This window comes from Puma concolor, chromosome F2 (assembly GCF_028749965.1).
Source record: "Puma concolor isolate L17-30 chromosome F2, mPumCon1.1.hap2, whole genome shotgun sequence".
Taxonomy (NCBI): domain Eukaryota; kingdom Metazoa; phylum Chordata; class Mammalia; order Carnivora; family Felidae; genus Puma; species Puma concolor.
Window position 1 is genome coordinate 36,118,818 of NC_141684.1, and position 16,036 is coordinate 36,134,853.

Here is a 16,036-nt window from a genome sequence, read left to right on the forward strand (position 1 = left end):
ACAAAATGTAAGGAAAAAACCAAACCTAATACTATCCCTGATAAACTTTGGCCTTAGACAAAGAAAATTTCCAGCTCCCCAGACATTCTTAGTAGAAGAAAGACTCACTGGGAAGTCCAGACACAGCAGCTTTGGTTACTACCAACTGAATAATCTCCAGGAATACTTGCCAGCCACCTTACTATTCGCCTAACACAAAATCGTATAAATATTCCAGCTGCCCTCTGCTTCATAGAATACTTTTATTTTGTTTTGTTTTTAATGTTTATTTTTATTTATTTTGAGAGTGAGATAGAGAGCAGAGGAGGGGCAGAGAGAGACAGACAGACAGAAAACCCCAGGCAGACTCCATGTTGTCAGCACAGAGCCCAGTGTGGGCCTTGAACCCGCAAACCATGAGATCATGACCCAAGTTGAAACCAAGAGTTGGACGCTCAACTGACTGAGCCACCCAGGTGCCCCATGAATTCTTAAAAGCGACACAAGGAAAGTAACACCATCTACAGGGGAAACAGGCTCAGCGTCCTTCTCAGCTGTATAGAGATGTACCAACAAAACACCATGGATATGCTTAATGCTCACTTGCAAGAGGAAGGACAGCTGAATGCGGGAAGTAATAACCTCCATCTGAACACCAAGTAAGATTCAATAAGTAGAGAGTCACGGTTATAATATTGACTAGTTAAGGAAACAGCTTAATGTTTACAAAGTGTTTTATGTTTATGCTCTCATGAGCTTTGTTCATTGGACCATTGTGGGGATTAGAGTGGCAATAAAAGCCATGTGTACAAGTTCAGGGTAGAGTGAAGAATTTGACAATTCCTCTGAATTTGGGCATGACCTTGAAGGACCTGGAATGCTAGGCTATGGGGTTTAGTCCTTAATCTGTCATCAGTAGGGAACATGGAAGCTTTTTGAGGAACATGACATGGTCGGGTAGAGTGTTAAAGACGGAGAGCAGTTAATATTTCTGAGCTCAGGTGGGAGATGATGAAAGCCTGGGTTAAGAAATTGGGCAATAATTAGAAATAAAATTGAGTCGGGGCACCTGGGTCGCTCAGTTGGTTAAGTGTCTGACTTTGGCTCAGGTCATGATCTCACCGTTCATTGAGTTTGAGCCCCGTGTAAGGCTCTGTGCTGACAGCTCAGAGCTTGGAGCCTGCTTCAGATTCTGTGTCTCCCTCTCTCTCTGCCCCTCCCCTGCTCGCACTCTGTCTCTCTCTCTCTATCTTTCTCTCTCTCTCTCTCTCTCTCTCTCTCCCTCTCTCAAAAATAAAATAAACATTAAAGAAATAAAATTGAGAGACAAGGATTTCTCTGTGGATGTTTCCCTCCCCCCCCCCAACGATGAATGGAAGTTTGGGGTTTTTTTTAAACCCAGTTTATTCCTCCTTTTCACCTCTGATCTTCTTGGGAAAACCTGGTTTAAAAAAGCAATAAAACAACTGAATCATTTCTTTCCCCAGGTAGGAAAGAATTGATTCAATCAATCATTGATGTTTGTTAATGGTATCTTATATCCAGTTTGTTCTGAAAACACCAGTCTTGTCCAGCCAGACCCTGGATTAAAGTCCACTTTTTAGCACTAGTACCTTCCCAGAGCAGGATGGCAAATTCTGTGGGGTTTCCCTGAGCCTGCTCTGATTCTGCCCAAACCCCCGTTAGCCCTCCCCAGCCTCAGGACAGAAGACCAAAGAAAGAAACAGTGTCCTGCTCTCCATCAGCTTCTTCTCGAATGGGATCTCTTGCTTACTTTCAAGTTAAGGTGATAACTTCCACCAGGGAAAACACTCAGTCATGGAGGTCTGGCAGGAGTCCTGTCTGGGTGCAAATCCACAAATTCTTTCACATTTGGCAAGTGATTCCGGGGAGGTGAATCAGGTTGGAAGCTCACCCCCTCATGTGACTGACTGTCTTCCTCTTGTTTTTCTAATTCTCCATTAAAGCATGGGGGAGAGTGTTCCCAAATCTGAAAGGCTCATCTTTGTGAACAACCCACCAAGCCCTTATTTCATTTAGATTAATAGTCAACGTGTATTAAGCACCTGGTGGATATAAGACACGATGTTGAACTTTTCCCGATTCACTCGGGCTCCTTTTTCTCATTTAGTCCTTCAGACAGCCCTAGGAGAAAGGTGTTCTTATACCTACTTTCTGAAGAAGGACGAAACCGAGAGAGGTCAAATGACCTCCCCAAGGTCACAAAACACAGTACTATAATAAGGACTTCAATTTCGTTCCTCTGCTACCAAGTCCAATTCCCTTTCCACGCACCTTGCTGGAGGATGCAAAAGGTGTAAGAACTTAAAAGATGCTACTTCATAGTCTTTTTGTTGGTTAATGGCCTTCTCACCTGGACGTATGTTTGGTGCACAAACATTAATATTTCAGCCATGTTGGCTGGGGGAGAAAGTGATCATGATCGATCTGTACCTTCCAATGGAAGCGACCCTTCAAACACCAAAGGTGATGGAGCCAGGGATGTGAAGGGTGTGGGGGATGGGAAGGGGACTTCCAATCCTGCTTCTCCACAGCCACAGGCTGCATGATTTTGTCTTAACAGTTAGCTTCTCTGAACCCCTCATTCTTAGGGTAAAACGAAGAGGCAATAACCATCTCACCAATTCTACAGCGCAATTGTGAAAATAAATATTAACGAAATTGCTTTGACCTGCAACCGGAATCCCAGATTCCCTTCCTTTTGTTATCCCAGGTAGGATGCTAGTTTTTAAATAAGAATATTCGCGCTAAGCCCGGAAACGGTAGATGTTAAACACATGTTTGCTGAATGAACTTTTTAAAAATTACGAACTATTCTTAGACTCGATGGAGGGGCTTGTATCAATTAGCTAAATGCATTTGTGGCCCCTAGAGGATGTCTAAAAATGAGGAGCGGAGCTCCTCTGGTACCTCGCGCTGCTGGTTAAGTGTGAGGCCTAGATCCCTATGGCTAATCTATTTGTCCTCCTCAGCCCATGATGGCTCACTGTTTCCCTTCATTATTTTATCAAAACCCAAGGTAATAATTCCTATCTTTTATAATTTTTTTAATGTTTTATGTATTTTTGAGAGAGAGAGAGAGTGCGAGCAGGGGAGAGGCAGAGAGAAGGGGAGACACAGAGACAGGGGGAGACACAGAATCTGAAGCAGGCTCCAGATTCTGAGCTGTCAGCACAGAGCCTGACACAGGGCTCGAACTCACAGACCATAAGATTGTGACCTGAGCTGAAGTAGGATGCCCAACCAACTGAGCCACCCAGGTATCCCAATAATTCCTATCTTTTAAATAAGAGACTCTTTAATACCTTTAGTTAAGTAGATGTTTATGGCAATCAGAATTCCACAGAAGTTGACCATGGTATGGTCTTAGCCCTGGCAACCCTGGAGGAGTGTTGAGGGCCCCCAGAGGTCCCCCCTCTTTCCACTACTGCCGTCAGCATTGCCCTGGCACCTGGCTCCAAGGTAGCCCAGACAGGCAGGTTAACTTTGTCTGAAGCCCTCGACTTCGGCCCCTCTAACAATTACTTTCTTTGAGATAGCTTTGTAGTTTCTGCAGGCCTGGAAGGTGACCTTTTAGTATGGCCCCTGTCCACTTACTTAAGGGCACTTTAAGCATACGATGCAAGTTCACCTCTAATGGCTGGCCATCCAGGAGGGGGTGGTGGGAAGTTAGCCATTAGTTGGACATGAAGTAGCAGGGAGAAGAGTGGACGTGAAGGTCAGGAGGGGAGCATTGGGCAACAGAGCACTTAGGATGCTGTTGGGCAAAATATGTCTTTAAGCCAAAAGTAGAGAAGGGGTATTTCCATGCTAATAGTCATGTACTCTTGAAAGAGCAGGGTGAGCATGCCGTCCTATGTGCTAGAAATAAGAAAGGCTAAACTTGCACGTGTGTGCCTGTAACACAGGCAGACCAGGGGGGCTGGGCTGGGCTGGAGTTCCAAGTCCATTTCCAGCGCTCCTTCATGTCTGATACTAGTTGCTGTGCAGACTCTTGCAAAATTCACAATTAAGATGTAGAGTCTCCAGGGAAAATGGCTTGTTGGAAAATTTCGAAGGGAGGGTCTAGAGATCATGGTACTTATCTAAGACATCAAGAACCTCTTTATAATATATATTGCCCAAAGAATTAGAGAACCAGGACTCAGGTAAATGCCAAGGGAATGAAAGAAAAGCAGAATCAACCTAAATGTCCATCAAGAGGGATTAAATAATATGCAGTAGACTACCAAAAGACTGTAAGCCTGACATTAGTAAACACTTTGTCAGTTACTTAATTCAATGCTGCTCTCAAGGTCAGTGCTCAACACCATCCATTGAATCAATCGATGAAGGTTCGGCCATTTAAAAAGATGAGATATATCCATATGTCTAACATGGAAGAATATCCACAGTCTACTTTTAACAAACTTTTTTTTTTAAGTTTATTTATTTTGAGAGAGACAGAGACAGTACGGGTAGGGGAGGGGCAGAGAGAGAGAGAGGGAGAGAGAATCCCAAGCAGGCTCCTTGCTGCCAGCACAGAGCCCGATGCAAGGGCTGGAACTCATGAACCATGAGATCATGACCTGAGCTGAAACCAAGAATTGGACGTTCAACTGACTGAGCCACCCTGGTGCCCCCACAGTATACTTTGAAGTGAAAGTGAAGGTTCCAGAATAGGATAGTGTGATCCCATTGTGGTTAGAGTATACGGATTTCATATATATGCATTTAAATGTTTAAGAGGATATATACAAATACAACGGTTAATAGTGGTTATCTTCTGTAGAGTTATATTAGATCCCAGTGAGAGTGTTCGTGTTCTCATTCTTATATCCCCTGATTACTTGCATTTTTTACAATAATGATGTGTTACTTTGGTAAGTAGCAGAACCAAAAATGATATTTCCATTTCAGGGAGGGGGTTGTTGTTAGATAGTGCTCTATTGAGATTCTATCAGAAATACGCTTTATTGGCAGGAATGTGGTTGCCCTTTATTTCTGTCGAAAATAAAACTTGGAAAAGAGTCCAAGACCAGGCCCTCTGCAGTCTGAAAGGCAGAGTCTATAGAACAAGAGCCCCAGATTAATTCGGAGACTGTAAGCCCTGCTCACGCTGAGAAGACCAACTGTGTTTCCTGGGCTTTACCACACAGCGGGGGGAAAGCAGAAAGAAGAACAAGGCTGTCTCTAGTGAGCCTCCTCCTCACTGTATTGTTGTATCAGTTCAGTTCTCATCTCCAACCCTGTCCCCTCTTTGCAAGGGGAGCAGGTGCCAGGTGTGTGACGAGGAGTCACAGGTGCGGGTCCAGGTGCCCATCCTCAAGGGAAGAAGGCCATCCTGTAAGCCTCGGGACATAGGCCTTCAGGCAGTTTCAGCCAAGCCACCTTTGCTGTGCACGTGAGCTTGTAGGAAATAGGTCTCAGCTAATCTTACCAGAGGCCAGAGGAGAGAACATTCTTTGGGCAAGATGAAACGAGTTTAGTGAAACTGTTATATCACTTCATCCTCCCTCTTTCACATTTTAATTCTTCCCTTTCTGCACCACTGTTTTATTTCTTAATTTGTCCACTATATATAAATATATCAGCTTATATTCCATATATATAGATATATAGCTATATAGATATAGTATGTCCCCTGTCCATATATATATATATATATATATATATATATATATATAGGGACATATATATATATATATATATATATATATATGGACATATATATATATATATATATATGTTCTCCTTTCAAACTCCCACTGAGAGACAAGTTTCATTGAAGGGAAATTTCTGGAGCAGTGTGCTCTTCAGGTTTTTATTTATTCACTTTTTCTTTTTTCAGTGAAAATCAGGGACAACTGCCCCAGAAATGTGTTTGCTGGATTTTAGCCACCTACAAAACTCAGATGGCTACACTACCTGGTGTCGTGGTAAATGAACACTTGTTCCCATTCATCTATAATTTTTATCATTTCCTACCTTACACTTTAGGAAACTTTTTCTGGTTATGTTTTCATCATTTAGACATTCCATTGATTGAAAATTCACAGCGACTCTTGAAGGTCAAGGTTACACGTCCAGCTAGGCAAACATTTTAATTAACCTGGTCTCTTTCTGGAACCACCGCAGGTCCCGTGTTCCTCATTGCCGCTAAACCTGACGTCAGCTTCTAGCATCTTGCAAATTCTGTGCACTTTGCCCTGCGACTTCTGTGAAGTTAGCCAGGCTCTCCAGGGTCAGTTGGACTTTTATCTGGAACGTCTAACTCTGGGCTCTCAAGAATTAATTCCCAGAGTGTGTAAAACCGCATGAGGAATCACAGAAATGAAATGCTGTACCTCTTTCACTCCACAGATACAAAATACAAAAAAGGAAGCACTATATTTCAAAAGGTTGTCCACTATTCACCATTTCCTTTCTCCATGGCATCGTTTTTAGGAGTGGTTCCTTTTTCTCTTCGTTTTAAATGGAAGGTTCGCTTTATATTTTAGATTCCTGGTCATGGTCCTTTGCTGGTGGTTTTGGTGTCTTCTCACCTTGTGTATTTTTCCTTTCTCATCTGTGGTCAGTATCAAGCCCGGATTTATTTTTTTGGACCCTGGGAGACTGGATGCGGCCCACAATAAGTTGGGAAATGCCACGTGGCCCATCTCAGCATAAACTACTGAAGAACAGAATGCTGATGTTGAATAGAGTTGGTGTGCATTTCACTTAATGAAATGCAGCACAGATTCAGCCACAATATGTATAAATATATATGGGTATATAAATAGTTATACATTTGTAAGATATACGTGATATACATGTTATATATAAATATATATTTAGTAAATATATGTATTTTATGTATCTTCTGTATATTTAAGATTTGCATATATAGACATATACATTAAAGGGCTGAGATATATTTACTATTTAAAGGTCTTCTCAGGGCGCTGAAGCAAAGGCCTTTATAGTTAAAAGATGGGCCCCGTCGGGGGCACAGGGGACTGAGAGATTAGTCAGAGGTGGCCTGGGCAGCTCGCACAGAGCCTTGAGGGGCCAAGAGTGAAGTCTGGATTTTATTCAAAGTGTGTTGGGATGCCCTCCTAGAGCTTTACACAGAAGAGTGACAGAGTCTGTTGTGTGTTCTTAAATGGTCACTCTGGGGACCCGTGGGGAAGAGGCTGGGGCAGGGTGGGAGTGGGGAGAGGGAGCACAGGGTGAAGAGGGACATCCCACTGGGGAGAGCGATCCGGACAGCCGGCCGGAGATGATGGCGGTTTGGACTGAGGTGGTGACGATGGAGATGCTGAGAAGTAATGGATTTGAGACAGGTTTGGGGACAAAGGCAGAAGGAATGACAGAGGAGTCCCTTGGCTTTGGAGTGGGCGGTTGGGCCGCAGATGGCGGCCTCCACAGATGCAGGGCGGGTCAGGGAGCACTCAGAGAGGGAACAAGAGCCACGGTTCCTTCTGTTCTGCACCAAATGCTTTCCCGGTGCCGCCTTGAGCTGGGCACGAAGGACGTAGCCGCCAAGCAGGCAGCGTCAGTCTTGTGTTTTCCCTTTGCCTCGGTGTCCCTCTCGGTCTCCCTTTCCAGTTCCTTCTCCTCACCCTGGTTCCGGCCACCATTGGCTCTTGTCTGGGTCATCACAGTGGCTTCCCAGCTGTCTCCCCACCTCTGCACTACCCCGCCTTTGGTTTATTCTCAACACAGAAGCCAGAGAGACCCTGTTAGAATATAAGCCAAAATCCTGGAGTGGCTCTGTCTCACTCAGAGTGGGAGTCACAGCCCTTAAGGTCACCTGCAGGTCCCACGTCACCTGACCCTTGTTACTGTTCTGGTCTCATCTGCTTTCCTTCCCGCCCTCCGCTCCAGCCGCATCCTTGACACGCTAAGCATGCTCCCTGTCTAGACCCTTCCTGTTTGCCGTTTTCTCTGCCTGGAGCAGTCTTCTCCCAGGATCTCCATGGCTACCCCCTTCACCTCGTCTCTTCCTTTCCAAATATCACTTTATACTGTAGTGTTTTTTTAATGTTTTTATTTGTTTTTGAGGCAGAGAAAGACAGAGCATGAGCAGGGGAGGGTCTGAGAGAGAGGGAGATACAGAATCCAAAGCGGGCTCCAAGCTCTGAGCTGTCAGCACAGAGCCTGACGCGGGGCTCGAACCCACGGACCGTGAGATCGTGACCTGAGCCGAAGTCGGACGCTTAACCGACTGAGCCACCCAGGCACCCCATCCAAATATCACTTTAATGGGGCCTTCTCTGGCTTCTTATTCACAATTGTGACACCCACCTACCCACTCACTCCTGGTATTCCTCCACCCCCTCCCTTCTTTACTTTTCTCCATGGAACAGTTTCCTGTAACATTTCACTTATTTATCTTTTTTATTGTATGTCTCATGCCACAAGACTGTAACTAGGGTTGTGTCTGTGATGAATTCCCAGTGCCTAGAGCCGTGCCTCCCTCCTAGGAGACAGTTAGCCCCTATGTGTGAAATGGATGAGTGCTAACAGGAGGTTGTGTCCTCTCTCTTAACTACTTCTTTCTGATTTTTTATGGCATCGTCTTAATTTCTCTCTGTGCTCTGTCCACAGAGTTAGTAGAGTTAGTAGAACGTAGTGGTAAAACCAGTGGACAGCCAAGTGCGAGGCCGAAGTTACCACTTGGCTGTCTGACTCACAAGCTGTGTGACGTGGGGTAAGTCACTCGGCCTCTCTGAGTTTTCATTTTTTGCTCCTCCATTATAAAATGGAGGAAGCTGTTCACTCAGTGTTGCTTCAAAGTTTCAACACAATAATGGATGAAGGGCCATCAAGGACAAGACGTGGTTTTCATTTACCACAGCATCTGGCCCTGACTCAGTGCTTTACACATACGACTGCCTCCTCACTCAACTCTCACATCAAATCAGTGAGATATGAACTCCTACTACTGGACTCATTTTACAGACGAGAAAACTGAGGCGCCCCAAAAAGTTAAGCGAATTACCCAAGAGCTAGTCAACAATTCGGCCAGGCTTTCAACCCAAGCATTTTTATTCCAGGGCCTGAGTTTTTCCCCACTGTGTTCTACCAGCACAGAGTTAATGTTTTAATAACCAAATGGAGTAATGAAAAGGATTTGACCTGATGTGCAACTTTTGTCTCCAGACGATTTTTTCCGGGACTGCTAATTAATGCAGCATTTCCCTGTGATGGTATTTTTATCTCCTCTTCAACTCAAACAGGCAGAAATTCCTGTCTTCCAAAAGAAAAAGGTATTTTCAGGCATTCCTCTCTCTTCCCCTCCTCCCCCAGGGAAAGAGACTCTATCGTATGTCCCCTGAGATTTTCGTTGTACAGTCTAACCAAGTCCAGATGGTTTTCTCAAGTTCAGACATCATACTTGGTAAAGTGTTTGTAGTTATCTACTGAAACAAATTCTGGACTAAATTGCAAAGCACAGCTTCCCAAATAACTTATTCCATGCTCTTCTGCCTTGTTTGTGTTATGGCCTTTCTGTGCTAATGAATTTGTAAATGTGGTTTAATTACTGTTTACTGGAAAATAGTTGCACACAGATCAGTCTCGATGGGAGACTTAGCCAAAATGTTGAGGCAATTTGTCTCTAGTGCAAAAACATCTAATGAGTGAGAAGTACTTTTTAAATGTTGGGAAAGGAACTTTAGTTGTGAAGAAGCAGTGTTTTGTATCTCCAAAAAAATCAATCATTCTTTAAGAAAGTAGATTTAAATATCAAAATGGTATTTTTTTTTCCTAGGGCTGGGCACATGGTGATTTGCACAGAACCAGAGAATAGTAATGGCGATTTGATTGAACACCACACCAAAGAGCTGTACTCTAAAGAACCCCCCCTCCAAAGAGGGAAACGTGAAATTACTGATAAATTTCATAAAAATGTTTCGGAGCTCTGTAAACCCATGTATTATGCATTACCTCATGTTTCTGAGTTCTTGCCTCGGGCAAATTGCCAACTTAGCAACTACATGATAGTTTTAAAATTCTAATACGAACCAGCCTAGCTTTGTTTTTCTCCCTCCAGAAAAAAGAGATAACACGAGGAAAATGAGAGCTACTGAAAGTTTCAGTTTGTAAACTGTACTTTGTTTGGAGCTGTAGTTTAATTTTGCTCTTGCATAAAATCGGGTTTGCCAGATTCCACGTAAAAGGGGACCTTCCTGCACCTGTTGGTCCTGTTAACAGGACCGGTGCCCTGTTCTCCCTACCCTTCCGAGGGTCCCTGCCTAAGAGCGAGAGCGAGGCCAGTTCTGCCTCCAGTGCAGAACTCAGGAAACAAAATCAGTCAACTCGTCAATTACTAAGGTTGCTTGGTGTTGTTCTTGGGCTATGGATATAAACAAGAAGTTTGAGCACTGCTAGGTGCAAACACTGCCCTCTAGAATTTATTTTTAGTGGGGGCAAAAGACGGGTATACAGGCAATTCAGTGTAAGAGATCCCAGACAGTGGGGGAGGGGCACCTGGGTTAGCGGGTGCTAAAGGTACAAACTTCTAGTTATTAAATAAATCCTACAGCTATAATGCACAGCCTGGTGACAATAGCTAACAATACTGTATTGCATATTTGAAAGTGGCTAAGAGAGTTGGAACTTAGAAGCTGTCATCAGAAGAAAAAAAATTGGGGGTGCCTGGGTAGCTCAGTCAGTTAAGCATCTGACTCTTGATTTCAGCTCAAGTCACGATCCCACAGACGGTGGGTTCGAGCCCTGTGTCAGGCCCCGCACTATCAGCTTGGGTCTCTCTCCCTCTCTCTGACCCTTCCCCACACACGTTCTCTCTAAATAAACAAACAAATAAACATACTTAAGAAAAACTTTAAAAAAAGAAAATCATTCCTATGTGGGTGATGGATGTTAACCAAAGTTACCATGATGATCGGTATAGTAGTGGGTCATTAACGTTGTACCTCTTAAATATATACAATGTATATGTCAATTATATTTCAATAAAATGGGGGGAAAGAAAGACATTCCAAAACCAAGCCTTAACGAGATATTTTTAGTGACTCAAATAGCATTCTGACAGCCAGGGCCTCCCCACTGTAACAGAAAGACTCCTTTTCTGGGAGGATTACTACGCACTTCCCTGTTGTAATTATTTATCTGTCTGCCGGTCGCTCCTTTGTTCGTTATCTCACCAAGTGTTATTTGTGGGGGCCCTGGAGAGACAAAGTGACCTCAGTAGAGACTCTGTCTCAAGGGGCTGACCTTACAGAGGGAGGGAGACAGACATTAACAAATAAACACCACACAAGAAAATCTCAGAGAAAATTGGGAATCATGATTAAAATGGGTATGTGTTGTGTTTCATGTATTCCATAATTTTCCAAGCTTTACTTTCGGGATTTTTTTTCCCAATATAGGAAAAATGCAAAATGTAACTGCTCAAATTATTAAGACTTTGCAGATGGGAACTAAGCTCAGATATCACCTTCCCCAAGAAGACTTTCCCGATAGCACCGATGCCCCCTTTTGGCTCGGGGATCCTTTCTATGTCCTGTCATTGCACCATATCCATTCCCCTCGTAACCGGGAATGGGTCTCGAATACACTGTCCCCTCACTGCCACCCCTGCTTTTGAACTTAGGCAGTCTTCTTTGCCTTCACAGCACCAGACACATGCCCCGTACACGGTGCCCAATCAATGCTGAATGGCTCTGTGAATAGGAAGATGATAATTATAGGCTTGTTTCCCATCTAATAAAAGTTGTCTTTGTCCCCCACACTATGTTAAGTTTAAAAATAGGTAACAAAATATATCCTTGTTTTTTGAAAAGTAGATGTATTAAAGTATATGTCAATAGTACATTCAGATAAACTTGCATATAGGAAATCTAGAAGGACGCACACCAAAATGCTAGCAGGGCTATCTCGAAGCATTAAGTTCTGAAATGATGCTACCTTTTTCCTTTCAGCATTGCGGTGCTATTTTACTATTTTGCTGTGGATGTGAGCTACTGCTATAATAGGAGAATATGAAGTTCTCTGTATTTAAAAAGGAAAGTTTGGCCTCTTCCAGAAGCATACACATAAACAAGCCTCATCTTTACCATCTGAACCTAATGTTAACAGTGTCTTGACCTTGTGAATTTAAATAACTGACCTAGTTTGGTAGCATTTAATGGTGTTAGAAGGTTTCTATTTTCCTTACTCATATCTGTGTTTATAGTATTCAGAAGGTGTCTAAGCAGCACTTGCCTTGGAAATATTCTAGCAGTAAAACATGGTAAATTACCTCTTTTCTCTCTCTCTCTCTCTCTCTCTCTCCCAGTTCTTCTTAAATTCTCCCTACTAATACTTTGATTGGGTGTGTTAGAGCCTCAGACTTCTTAATGGCAGAGTAGACCTCTTGCAAATAGAAAAGGTGGAAATAAGTAGCCAATTTCTCTGTCTCTCTCTTCTCCCCCACCTCCTTTTCTCCCTCTTTCTTTCATTATGTATCTACAGTTTCCAAGAGTGACTCTGTACGAAAGACATGAACAGTTTTCTGGGCAGTGGTATTTCTGCTCTGCATTTTCTGTCGGTCTTTCCACCATTTTGTTTGGCTGCGTTGGAAATCCTAGACAATGTTATTGGACTAAAAGAGTTTGTTTCTTTTTTTCCAAAGGAACAATCACAAATGACAAAGCGTGCCTCTAAAGAACAGGTCTAAAAATGATTTATATTCTTCTCTATCTGCAGCTGAATTCTCGCTGCCAGGATGGGGAAACAGAACAGCAAGCTTCGCCCAGAGGTCATGCAGGATTTGCTGGAAAGCACAGACTTTACAGAGCACGAGATCCAGGAATGGTATAAAGGCTTCTTGAGAGACTGCCCCAGTGGACACTTGTCAATGGAAGAGTTTAAGAAAATTTACGGGAACTTTTTCCCTTATGGGGATGCTTCCAAATTTGCAGAGCACGTCTTCCGCACCTTTGATGCCAATGGAGATGGGACGATAGACTTTAGAGAATTCATCATAGCCCTGAGTGTGACCTCGAGGGGGAAGCTGGAACAGAAGCTGAAATGGGCCTTCAGCATGTATGACCTGGACGGAAATGGCTACATCAGCAAGGCAGAAATGCTAGAGATTGTGCAGGTACGTAGCCCTCACCCTTTACAAAGAGAAGAGCAGGAGTCACAGGTAAGGACTGGGAGGTGCACAGTATAGCACTGTGTGGGTTGGGGACTGGTGCCCATCTAGGCTTTGATGTGGCCAACCTAGTGTTTCTGAAAATGTTGAACCCATATTTTAGAACAGGGAGATTGCACACAAAAATGCACACTGGTTGGCATCTCTTGAAAACTCAGATCTGGCAACCCTGGGCCCCCAATCTTGCCTGGCCTTACTCCCCTGGTGCTTTGTGGTGACCCCCCCACCCTACAAATGGACATACACTCCTCAGGTGATCATTCTCCCTGCGGCCCCTCCATCCACCCATCCCAGTGACCTGCCTGGACCTCTCACCTTTGGGTTTTTTTTTTTATGTTTATTTATTTTTAAGAGAGAGAGAGAGCATATGTGAGCAGGGGAGGAAAGAGAAAGGCATCTCTCTCTAGGATCTAAAGCAGCCTGGTGCAGGGCTTGAATTCCCAAACTGCAAGATCATGACCTGAGCTGAAGTTGGACGCTTAACTGACTGAGTCACCCAGGCGCCCCTCGAACCTTTGGGGTTTTATCCCCTGGAGTGGTGTCTAATGATCAATTTCTGGCCTGGGTTTCAAACCCTGCCTCTTTCAGTCACTACCTCTGTAACTCTGACCAACTTAATTCACCTAAGTGAGCCTCAGTGTGTTTATCTGTGAAATGGAACTGCCAGTGGTTCCCACCCATGTTGTGGGGTTACTTTAAGATTAGATGTGACTGTCCGTGTTCAGTGCCTAGCACAGCCCCAGCCGTATAGAAAAGCTCATCATCACCACCATCATTAATTTACAACTTTCATAGACTCTTTTTTTTAAGTTTATTTATTTTGAGAGAGAGAGAGAAAGAGAGAGAGAGCATGAGAGGTGGAGGGGCAGAGATTGCGGAGAGGATCCCAGGCAGGCTGCGTGCTGTCAGTGGGCCTCGAACTCGCAAACCCTGAGATCATGACCTGAGCCAAAATCAAGAGTCTGATGCCTGACCGACTGAGCCACCCAGGTGCCCCCAACTTTCTTAAGACTGTTGAATGAAAGCCGGGATCTCTAGACTAGGTTCTGTCTCATCGGAGATACAAACATCGTAAAGAATCAAGTCCTCCAAATCACTCACCCAGAGTAAATACTGAGTGGAACAGGAGAGTGGGCCCTAGCGTCTGCCACATTTTCCCTGTCAGACCCCAAGGGAAGATTGGGAACGGGCATAAAGAGCTATGGTCATGGTAACTAACTGTTTGATCAGCAGAGTGGGACCCAGAGAGGAGCTTGAGGAGATTGGGACATAGCTGAGGGGAGGATCAGGACAGCTGCAGGCAATAAGCAGGACTAGGTGGGTGGGCAGCACTGGGGAGGGCTGGCCGTCACTCACCATCTTGGCAGGCAAACGGGCCCAAGAGGGAAGCATCTGGAAGCAGACAGCGGTCCAAGAGAGTGGACATTTGGCTTCCTGGAGGGCTCGTCTCAGAAGCCAGCACTCATTCCAGGACGTCTGGGTTCAGGGATAGATCTGCAGCCCCTGGGGGAACAGGTGGGGCTCTGGAAGGGAGGGGGCATGTAACACAAGGAGCCGGAAAGCTGCTGGTGGGGTTGAGGATGGAGGCAGAGGGGCACTTGCTTTCAAGGAACCCCGGAGACCCGGTTACAGAAACTAAGGGCAGGGCCAAAAGAGACCCACGCGACTGACTTGTCCCTGAGCTACTGTAGCTGAGGCCTGGGGTCTGCTCCTGGGCCAGGGGGCCTGGACCTGCACGGGCAGTGAGAGAGGACAGGTGCACACGGAGCCGGGTGCTGAGCAGGAATCCGACTGACCTTTGTACTAGTTAACTCTCCAAGATCTGCCAACCAGGTCTTTCTGTGCCTCTTCCTTCACCCAGAGCAGCGACTGTCTGAATACGGTGTGTTAAATTAATCCCTCAGAGACGGGATCTTAAGCAAGAATAAAGGGTTTCTCCCCTCCCCCAAGGATAAATGCATGAAAAATATAATTTCGACTGTAAAAATATGAGCAGTGTAGGAAAATATAAAAACAAAAGGGAAGAATTTTCCATAATCCCACTCCTCCCACAAAGAGAATCACCGCTAATAATTTTCTAATAGTAGAAAATAATATTTTCTGTTCTTATTTCCACGCATTCAAAAATATCTAAGTGACTTCATAACGTATATGAAATTTTGCACCTTGCCATTTTCACTCAACATAGTAATACAGGCATTTCTCATGTTACAAAAACTTAAAAAAAAATTTTTTTTTTTAATGTTTATTTAGTTTTAAGAGAGAAAGAGAGCTTGAGTGGGGGGAGGGGCAGAGAGAGGGGGAGACACAGAATCTGAAGCAGGCTCCAGGCTCCAAGCTCTGACCTGAGCCGAAGTCAGACACCCAACCCACTGAGCCACCCAGGCGCCCCTCATGTTATAAAAACTTTTAATAATGATATTTTATTCTTAACGTTTCTTTTATTTTTGAGAGAGAGCGCGACTGGGGGAGGGCAGAGAGACACAGAAGCCGAAGTGGGCTCCAGGCTCTGAGCTGTCCGCACAGAGCCTGACGCGGGGCTTGAACTCACGAACCATGAAATCATGACCTGAGCCAAAGTCTGATGCTCAACCAACCGAGCCACCCAGGTGCCCCAATAATGATACATTAATAGCTGCATAATAGTCATACGATATAATTTACTTACTCTTCCCCTACTGTTGGATATTTAGGTTGTTTCCACGTTTTATTATTATATATATGATACTGTAACATTTAAATATAAAATAACAGATAATTCTTGTGCATGAAGCTTTTTCTATATTTGGGACTATTCCCTTAGAGTGGATTCCCAGAATTGCAATCACTGAGCCGAAGGGAAGGAGCATTGATTTCTGAGACACTTGACACTGTGCCAAATTGTTTTTCCAAACATGCTCCCTGAGTGAC

The 16,036-nt window shown here is 44.3% G+C and overlaps 1 protein-coding gene across 4 annotated transcripts in view; it reads left to right on the plus strand.

Moving 5' to 3' along the window:
* Positions 1-16,036, plus strand: part of NCALD (neurocalcin delta) — a 404,040-nt gene that overhangs the window by 371,384 nt on the left and 16,620 nt on the right. For all 4 annotated transcript variants that reach the window (XM_086695133.1, XM_086695132.1, XM_025922630.2 and 1 more), the window contains one exon: positions 12,676-13,072. In XM_086695133.1, coding sequence (XP_086551259.1) covers positions 12,695-13,072 — 378 coding nt within the window. In that variant the 5' untranslated portion in view covers positions 12,676-12,694. The remainder of the gene's footprint in view (positions 1-12,675; positions 13,073-16,036) is intronic.